Genomic DNA, 9,892 nt, shown 5'->3' with positions numbered 1-9,892 from the left:
AACTACCGGAAGATAAGCTGGAAGCACGTCGCCTGCGAGCTCAAGCCGCCCGATATTGCATCTACGATGAAAGACTGTACAAGAGGGGGTTCTCAGCCCCGCTCCTGAGGTGCATTGACGGCACCGATTGCCAGGCTGTGCTAGAAGAAATTCATGCAGGCCACTGCGGTAATCATGCAGGGGCACTCTCTCTGGCGCAAAAGGCCCTCCGACAAGGGTTTTATTGGCCCACCGTGAAGCAAGATGCCATAGAGACGGTCAAGAAATGCGAGAAGTGCCAAAAGTTCACCAAGGTTCCGCGAGCTCCGCCGGCTTACCTGCAGCAGATGAGCAGCCCTTGGCCCTTTGCTATTTGGGGCATGGATCTAATCGGGCCGCTGCCCACGGCTCGCGGAGGATGCAAACATGCGATAGTGGCAGTTGACTATTTCACCAAATGGGCGGAGGCCAAAGAGCTCGCACAGATCACCAGTGCGAAGACACAAGCTTTTACATGGGATAACATAATCTGCAGATTCGGAGTGCCACAGCAAATAGTAACGGACAACGGAACCCAATTCACCAGCGAGCATTTCATCCAATTCTGCGAGTCAATGGGGATTCAAAAGAGTTTCACCGCCGTCATCACCCCCAGGCCAATGGGCAGGTCGAAGCAGTCAACAAAATAATCAAGCAGACCCTGAAGACAAAGCTTGAGGCTAGAAAGGGGGCCTGGGTGGATGAACTGCAAACAGTGCTATGGACCTATCGGACGACAGCCCGAAGCAGCACTGGAGAAACCCCATTCTCAATGGCGTATGGGTCGGAGGCTATGATCCCCGCTGAGAATAAAGTGGCCAGCCACCGAAGGGCCACCTTCAGCTTAGATCGCAATAACGAGCTACTGGCGGCTAATCTGGACCTGCTCGAGGAATCAAGAGATGTAGCTCGCGTGAGGATCGCCATTTATCAACAAAGGGTGGCACGATACTATAACAGGAAGGTCCGAATTCGACGTTACAATGTCGGAGATCCGGTACTACGCCTAGTACTGCCAGGAGTACGGGCGGCAAGCGATGACACCTTAGGTCTTAACTGGGAAGGTCCATTTATCATCAAAGAAAACTTGAATAACGGAGCATATCATCTGGCAAACATGGACGGTCTCCCTCTCCCACGAGCTTGGAACGCAGAACACCTTCGTCCTTACTTCAGATAAATGTAATCGTTCTTGCCTATGCTCCGTCTTTTTCATTACGAATGACTTTCATGATTCTGGTAAGAATTTATGAACTTTCATTGCACTTTATTCTTATTGGTATTCGATTGAATGCCCCCGTAACGAGGGGTCGAGAAGCCATGGTTTGCGAGCTGAGGCCTAAATAACCTAGCCGCGGCGCTACGGTCAACGGCTTAACCGAGCATTCACCTTGGTCCCTCCCTCAGGTCGTGGTTTGCGAGCTGAGAACCAATCATCTTGACTTTATGTCATGGTTTGGAACCTACTGAGCAACCGCTTCCACAAGTAACCCCGAGCTTGGGTTCGCTAGCCAAGGTCCTTTTATCTTGGCTTAAAGCCATGGTCTGCAACCTACCTGGGTGTTCCCTCTCAGTTCAAATAAAACTTGTAGAAGCCACTGGGTGTTAGCTGAGGCCGTAACGTGACCTACCTGGACACATATCCTGGCCGTACAAGTCAAACGAGATAACGAGCCATGGTGTGTTAGCTGGGGTCACTCTATGACCCGCCTGAACATATAACTTGGTGGTACAGGCTGCGCTTTCACTAGCTGGGGTCCTCCTATCTTGGCTTAAAGCCATGGTCTGCGACCTACCTGAGTGTTCGCTCCCAATTTATTGAAAACTTATTAAAGCCTCAACATGCCGGTCGAGGCCATGGCATAATCTCATATCCTAGCAAATTTTGCGTATTGGATCCTATCAGCTGAGGTCCGTCTTAACTTGGCTAAATAAGACCATTCGCGACCTACCAGGCACACGCCCTATAACGAGCTTCTCAGCCACTATATGTTAGACGAGATCACAAGGCCATCCGACTTTAATATCTCGGGAAGGCTCTTGTTATTTCGTCAAAATATGTTGAACGGGGTTTCTTGAAAATTGCCTAAGTATGAGTGTTCACGCTGATTATTACAACTATCATCAACGAGCTGGTTAAAGAGCGTTAGTCTACGAGCTGATAAAACTCCGGATCTACCTGGACCTATGTTCGAACAGTTCGTTATCAAATTACATACTCAAAAGTTTCTTATCAGTGAATCTTTCAAAAATACGGGAGCTTTGTTGAAATGGTTTTCAAGTTATACTATGAAGAAGTTACTTTCAAGTCACCTCATCAAAATTGATTCAAGAATCGTCATGCCAAAACCTCGTCAGAGTTAACTTGAGTTCGTGAAGAAATCTGAGGCAACGTGCACAAAATGCCAATTTTTATTATTAGATGAAGCTCACGTTACACAAAAAAAAAAAAAAAAAAAAAAAATACAAGTGGGAATCCTAGCTAAGAGGGGCGTTTGGTTCTACAGGATCAACCTCGATAGGGCGAGCTTCAGTAGATAGGGTCGGCTGGAGATCGACCTCGACAGCCCCGGCTGGACAAACCTCGGCAACCCCCACAGGAGGCTCTTTGGCAGTCTCACCAGACTGAGCCGCGGCGACCCCGAATGGCTCGGCCCCGACCTGAGGAGCTTGCGTTGCGACCAAAAACGAGTCGAGGGGACTGGCATCATCAGCATCCTCCGCGGCCTCGGCAGCGTACCGAGCCACCTCCTCGACAGCCTGCGCACCAAAGAAGGAGAAATCCATCTCAGGATGGTTCACCCAAAGGGTGTACAGAAATGCCGAGCAGGTGTCGGATCTGGTCTCCCTACGCGCCGCGTCCATCCGCTCTCCGACCTCCGCCCTTATATCGTCAATGGTCCTCTTGGCAAGCTCCTCACATCGGACAGCACGATCATCCGCCCGTGTCCGCTCCTCCTTTGCCACCCTAAGCTCCGCCTCGGTTGATCTGAGTCGCTCCTCAGCCCTCCGTAACTCCGCCTTCGCTCCATTTAGCTCACTGGTGAGCCCAGAGTTGGCTTGCTCCCACATGTTCTTCGACCTGCGAAGCTTCTCGTCGAGATCTTTATTCTTCTGGACCTCCATCCTCAGACGCGTCAAGCAACCCTCCACCTCCTTTTGAGTGGCAAGGAGCTCGACCTGGAGATCTTTCTTCTCGTCCGAGAGCTTCGTTATTTCGGCCTTTTGGGCGTTCTTCTCATCCTCAAGCTTCGCTATTTCGGCCTGACGGGACATGCTCACCGACTGAAGCTGCTCCTCAAAATCTTTATACTGAGCTCGGAGCTTCACGGCAGCAAGAGAAGTCTGCAAAAGAAGAAATGTTAGCTCATTAAAAAAGCAGGCTAAGAAACCAAGGTACGAAGAATTCCCACTTACCACCAGGCTGTGACGGGCCACAAAATCACAAAGGGGGATTCCCTTTAACTTCGGGTCGTCGAGGGGCTTCGAGTTCGGACCCAGGAAGTCGGGCACGGAATCCAGGAGGGGACCAACAAAGACCCCTCCTGGCAGGGCCTCCACGGCCAGCTCCTTCTCACGGACCCTGACCCGTTTGGCTCTGATATCCTCCCCCTGTTGCAGCTGGTCCGATCTTCGTTTCGAGCTGGCTGCAGGAGCGTCTCGAACCTCCACTGCGACCTCCTTTACACGGGCTCCAATCGAGCCATGGTCTCGGGAGGCAGGGGGTCGATGCCCCAGCTGCAGATGAGCTTGCTTTGGCTGTTGGGGTTGACGGGGCAGTGTTCTTTGCCGCTGCTCCTGCTGCCCCCCACGCGACTGTTGGGTTTGCTGCTGCTGAGGGCGTGATTGCGGTTGTGGCTGCTCCGACCTGCCATCCCGCGAGCTATAGCTCAGGGTCATGGAGGACGTAGTGCTCGACCTCGCCCTATGACGCTTCGGTTGGAGGACCTCGAGATCAACCATATTATCGTCTTGGTCGGCTTCCCCTCTTGAACTGTTCGTCTCAGCGAGCTGCAAGCCGGAATAGAGAATCTCCGCACCCAAGTCCCTGAAATGATCTCCCTCGATAGTCTCGGTGCCAAGAGGAGGGGCGAGCTCGTATTCGCGAAGTAGCTCGTCCGAAAGTTCAAGAATTTCCGAGCTCGACTCCGCAGCCACAAGTTTGCCAAGGATATCAGTCTCCTCGGCCGATAAAATCGGTTTCTTCCCCCCAAAATCTGCATCAAAGCATGAGCAAGTTAAAACAAGCACTCTCGAAACAAAGGAAAGATTTATGAGAGCTCATATTCTCTTACCAGGGGTCAGTGCGAAGCTACAATTCCTAAGTAGAGAAAGGGAAGGGCAAGACACGAAGAACCAACTGGACTTGTAATCGCCCACGTTGGACTTCCCCTTTGCTTTACCCTGAGGAAGGGCGGCCTTGTACGGGGAAGGACGAGCTGCCAGGTAATACAGCCCGTCCTTGGTATTTTTGAAAGAAAATAAAAATATTATCAGTTTTGGCGAAGGGAGAGGAAGCTTGTTTATAAGGAATAAGACGGCCAAAGAAGTGAGTTGGGCATACGAATTCGGTGTTAGTTGGAAGGGGGCGAGCTTGACGTCGTTTAAGAGGGCAATAAGGTGCGCGGCTACTGGGAACCTAAAGCCAGACTCGAGGTGTTGGGGGCTAATGGCTATGAAATTGGCTGGCGGGTAGGCTGCATGGGAGCTCGAAGCAGGGATGTATATTCGGCAGGTCCTGGGGAGACGAAACTCCTGAGCACAAGTCATCACCTCGTGAGGCTTGGCCTTGGATGAGAATCTCTTGAAGACCGCAAGATCAGCACTCCCACCAGCGATCTGATCTTGAACCTTCAGCTCGGTTTCCCGAGAGGTCGGGACAGCGACCTCCCTGCACCCCGAGCTCGCACCCCCAAGATTTTGGCCCTCCATAATGAGACAATCTTCGGAGCTCGAAGTGTCGTTTTCTCCTACGATATAATTGCAGCGCTTTTGACCTGAATTTCCACGATGTTGGTCGGACATCTACAAAGGAAAAGAGAGAACAGTCAGGTCGCAAGTCGCGAACCAGACCTCAAGAAACTAGAAGAAAAACCCTAAAACATCCCCTAGGTCTTCCAGGCCGAGCGCTTCGCAAAAGGGGTACCGCCTAGGGCGGAGGGGCTGCAGCCGCAAGCCCGGTGTTCCATGAAAAGCTAATCCTAAGGTCATTGGACCCAAAGGCCCAGCAAACGCCAAACTGAATTGTGCCGTTTCTCCAGAAATGAGAACGACATCGATCGACGAAGCCAGAGAAACCACCGACGGCTAACCGACGGTGGACGGCCTCACAAGAAGAAAAAGAAAGTCACGACAAACTTACCTAAAAGCTGCGCCTGACGTCTGAATGGAGACTTGTACCAAGCACTGGACGAAAACGGCAGACGTCTGAAAGCACGAAGATAATGGAGGCCTCGAGAGAGAAAAGAGAAAGCAGGGAGGCAAAGGTTTGAGGGAGTTTTCAAAATAGCGTGAAAGAAGAAGCGGGTGGACACTCCCCACTATTTATACTGACGGCCTGGTCCATCCCAACCGTCGGATCAAATGACGACTTATCACATGCTCCGCATCCAGCGGCCGCACAACAACTCGTGGGTCCCACGGGCGTAATCATGCGCAGAAATGGGAAGGGGGCGCGCATTAAATGCGCTGCCGACAAAGCGTGCTGCGTGGAACGACGAGACTTAAAGTGATTGGGCAGAAGTCAGAGGGATGGAAGAACAGCTGGCACGCGTCAATTCCCAGCGCGAAGATCGCGCCGCGAACTGGGGGGCTTATGTTATATGTATTTCCCGCATCACCCCGCATGGGCTAGACTCGGTCCGATAGACCGGCCCAATCACCCAAGGCCAAGAAGGCCCGGACGACCTCGTCAAGGAAAGTCCAGCCTCCACCAAAGATCCGAAACTCGTAAAGCGAGCATATGGCGAGCTCCCGGTAATCCCCAAACGAGCTCCAAGCAATCGACTAACGAGCTCCTGAAATATCCTCCAGATCGCTGGCCCATCCAGATCGCTGGCCTAAAACCTCCAGCTCGCATGAGTGGCAAAGCTGCTGAGAAGTCAGAGGTAGGGTCCGATCACTTTATCTGTAACAGCCCATGCCCCTCGTAATGAGAATCCCACTGAAGGCGATAAGAACTGTTTGTCCCCCATTACACAATCACTGTATTTTTATATATTATCTAAATTGTAAAAGCCCCTCAATATAAATGGGAATCAAAAAGACCATGAGGGGCAAGGACGAAAAAGAATAATCAGATACCGCCATTCTGAGAGAATAATCAGACGGCGGCCGTGGACTAGGCATCGTTCTGGCCGAACCACGTAAAAGATTCTGGTGTACACGCTTGGAATTTTAGGAGGGGGGGAGAGGTTTTCCTTCCTTCTCGGTATTTTTGGATTGACTCACCGCGGCCCAAAACGAATCACGGTCGGCCGAAATCGAACGTCGACAATACCAATACTATTATGTTTCTGTAATATTATTTTCAATTTTGGATTTTGTGATTAGTTTTTGCAAATACTATGTTTCTGAATATTATTTTGTGATTAGTTTCTGAATCTCTTGTTCTGTAATATTATGTTCCATTTCTTAGGGATACAAATACTATATGTTCCACTTTCTGCATATGTCTCCCACGTTTATTGGTTAGGGATACAAGTATTATGTTCCCAAAGATAGATCCAAAGGCAGATGTGGGGAAGGGCTGGCCTCCCAGATCCGCAAGTCGTGCCAGCCCCCCTTCCCCCAAATGGGTCAGATCGGTAAGGCAAATCTAGGGGCAGATCTAAGGGAGGGCTGAGGTTGGCACGACTATAGCTCGTGCCTCCCCCAGATCCATTCCACTTTCTGCATATGTTTATTGGATTTCTATGTCTCCCACGTTGTTTATTGGTTATGATATAGATGGATAAAAGAAAAAAATAGATGATCAATGTTTCTAATATGAGGCGATCCCCTATTAAGTGGGATGACTGCACATATCTACACTTTATAAAGTTAATGGAAAAAGAAATTCAGAAAAGAAATATGCCATGATTATTTATAAATAAAGAGGGATGAAAAGATTTGGTCAAGAATTTTAATCAATTAATAGGAAAATGTTATGCCAACAAGTAATTGAAAAATCACTTGGATTCTATGGAGAAGAAATAAATCCTTTCTATGTAAATATAGAAATAAAGAATTAAATTATTTAAATATAAAAATCACTAGAATTAATTTATAATATAAAAATAAAATTTTTATATAATATCTCAACATATATATATTTAATATTTTTATAAATTAAATCTAAATTTAAACATAAAATATTATTTTAATATTTATTTTAATAATTATATATAATTTATAAATTAATTTTGTAATTGTAAGTATTTTATCCGTTTAGTTTGTAAAAATTAAAAAAGTGTCAGAACTTGTCACGTCCACACATTCATTGCCAGGTGGTGTTATTAGTCTAACACGGACGACAAACGAGTCGTCATCGCCAAGAAGTTTGGTACTTGAAGGAAGCAACCTCACTACAAACCAACCTGCCCACCACATATCCCCCAATCATGTCTTTTTTTCTACGTCTCTCTCTCATCTCTCTACACCCCCCGTGTTTTCCGTTCGCTTCTATGCTTGCTTAATTGCTTTCGCTTTCTTTAATTCAAATTGAAGCCAATCTTCTTCAAAGCAAACTTCAACTTTGGTAAAGCAATCGACGCCATCCATACCCAGCCAGGAAAAAGCGCAAAAAATCTCAAACCTGAAAGAAAGAATAATCGAACTTGCATACTTCCCCACCTTCCTTCCTTCTTCTTCTTCTTTCTTCCACAAACCTCTTCTTTCTGGGCGTCCTCCCGGTCGAGAGGTTGAAGCTTGAAGATTCAAGAAGAAGAAGAAGAAGAAAAAGAGGCCTGAATAAGTTCCCCCTTCCTTGTCTATTGTCCAGAACAGAAACAATGGCTGCTTTGACCTCTTCTCTTTTGCTGGCATCAGAGCTGAAGCCTTCTTTGCTCTCCCAGCATCAGCCACTCCAAACTTCTCTTCTTTTACGCAGAACAAGAAGAATACCACCCATGAAGCACCAATCTACTGTTGTACCCGTAACTTCCGCTCTCTCACTCCTTTCACCTAAAAGTTTCGTTTGGTAATTGTAGGAATAGGAGATATATATGTACATATGAAGACATATACGCATATATAATTAGTTATGTTGCTGCCTGCTGATTCAAGGGGGTTTGGGTTTGATTGGGACTGCAGGTTGCAAGGTTATTTGGGCCAGCTATCTTTGAAGCTTCAAAGCTGAAGGTTCTGTTCCTGGGGGTCGACGAAAAGAAGCATCCGGAGAAGCTTCCCAGAACCTATACACTGACGCACAGTGATATAACCTCTAAGCTCACTCTGGCCATCTCCCAGTCAATAAACAACCCTCAGGTATAAGTATAACAATAAATGAAAACAGGGTTTTGTTGATGGAAACAGGAAACCCCATAAATAATGACATCCTCCGAAACATAAGGAGGGCTCCTTTCTATCTGGAGGATGTTTTGGTTGCTAATTGGATTTTTCTTCTTAGTAAATATGATATATGAGTTGTGATGTAAAATTGAGTAATGATGTTGAGGAAGAAGATTTGGGACTTGTGCTGTGGGTGCAGTTACAGGGGTGGTACAATAAGTTGCAGAGAGACGAAGTAGTGGCAGAGTGGAGGAAGGTGAAGGAGAAAAAGTCTCTCCATGTTCACTGCCACATCAGCGGCGGTCACCTGCTATTAGATTTGTGTGCCAGGCTCAGATACTGGATCTTCTGCAAGGAACTTCCCGTGGTACGTCTATCTCTCTCTTTTTTTTTTATTATATATTTTTTTTTGGGTAGAGGGATTGTGAGTGTGAAGACAATCAATCTTAACGTAATTGCTAGCGAAATCTTTTACCTTAAAAACTTTTTTTTGTTATTTTATATATGTGAGAGAAGTTAATCATGATACACAATAACACATCAAATAAGAGACACAATATATGATACTAAAAGGAGCCACCCGAATATACTACTCGTGAAAGTGGTTGGAGATCTGATGACAATTAATTAATTAATATTGAGCAATAACACGGGTGACAAAACAACAGGTTCTGAAGGCGTTCGTTCATGGAGATGGGAATCTGTTCAACAAGTACCCGGAATTGGAGTCGTCTCTGGTTTGGGTTTACTTCCACTCCAACATACCGGCATTCAACAAGGTGGAGTGCTGGGGCCCACTGAAGGAGGCCGCGGCACCTAATTCCACCGACAGCAGCCAGTGGGAGATGCCGCCACAACCAGAAGAGCCATGCCAGGACGACTGCGCTTGCTGCTTTCCTTCAATCAGCTCCAGCCCTTTCTCCTCGCCGCCCTCACCTCCTCCTCATAATCTTGCTGCTGCTGCCGCCGCCCCCCGGATGGGCCTACACCACTACCGCCACCAACAACAAACATAAAACAATCAATCAATTTGACTTCCTGTTTGATATAGTTTTCCGTTTCACATCACATGGTGTTGTAAGAATGAATTGGTTATCTAAATGTAAATAATGATAAGAAGTAACGTGCTATTCTTATTCTTTGACTTTAGCTGGGACTGTACGTGTATATAGGGGCGCTGGGATTTGATTTGAGGGGAATTTAAATATAAAAAATATAATTATTTTTAAAAATAATAATAATTATTAAAAAATATATATATTTTTACAATTGTTACTTACTACTTTTTATATTAAAAATTATAATTATTTAAGAAAGTTATCTTGATTATTTAAATCTTTAAACTTGTTATAACTATGAAATGTTAAGTCTGTAGAAGAAATCG

General features: G+C 46.7%; 1 protein-coding gene across 2 annotated transcripts; it reads left to right on the top strand.

The window, feature by feature from the left end:
• Positions 1–7,597: 7,597 nt before the first annotated feature.
• On the top strand, positions 7,598–9,657 carry LOC127812545 (protein STAY-GREEN, chloroplastic-like). 2 transcript variants are annotated; one of them, XM_052352962.1, is made up of 4 exons: positions 7,598–8,144; positions 8,311–8,484; positions 8,708–8,875; positions 9,177–9,657. In XM_052352962.1, exons 1-4 carry the CDS (start codon positions 8,010–8,012, stop codon positions 9,522–9,524), a joined length of 825 nt encoding a protein of 274 aa, XP_052208922.1. In that variant the 5' UTR covers positions 7,598–8,009; the 3' UTR covers positions 9,525–9,657. The 2 variants fall into 2 exon arrangements, with proteins under 2 accessions (XP_052208922.1, XP_052208921.1); XM_052352961.1 differs by having other exon boundaries at positions 7,600–8,153.
• Positions 9,658–9,892: the final 235 nt, after the last annotated feature.

Source organism: Diospyros lotus, chromosome 11, assembly GCF_014633365.1.
Source record: "Diospyros lotus cultivar Yz01 chromosome 11, ASM1463336v1, whole genome shotgun sequence".
Taxonomy (NCBI): domain Eukaryota; kingdom Viridiplantae; phylum Streptophyta; class Magnoliopsida; order Ericales; family Ebenaceae; genus Diospyros; species Diospyros lotus.
This window is presented reverse-complemented; position numbering and strand designations above follow the sequence as displayed.

What these genes read in the sequence shown, in the direction of transcription:
- LOC127812545 (XM_052352961.1), top strand. Translation starts at nt 8,010, where the DNA reads ATGGCTGCTTTGACCTCTTCTCTTTTGCTGGCATCAGAGCTGAAGCCT. An exon ending in ACCAATCTACTGTTGTACCC is followed by an intron (nt 8,154 to 8,310) that starts GTAACTTCCGCT and finishes TTGGGACTGCAG; the next exon opens with GTTGCAAGGTTATTTGGGCC. An exon ending in AGTCAATAAACAACCCTCAG is followed by an intron (nt 8,485 to 8,707) that starts GTATAAGTATAA and finishes CTGTGGGTGCAG; the next exon opens with TTACAGGGGTGGTACAATAA.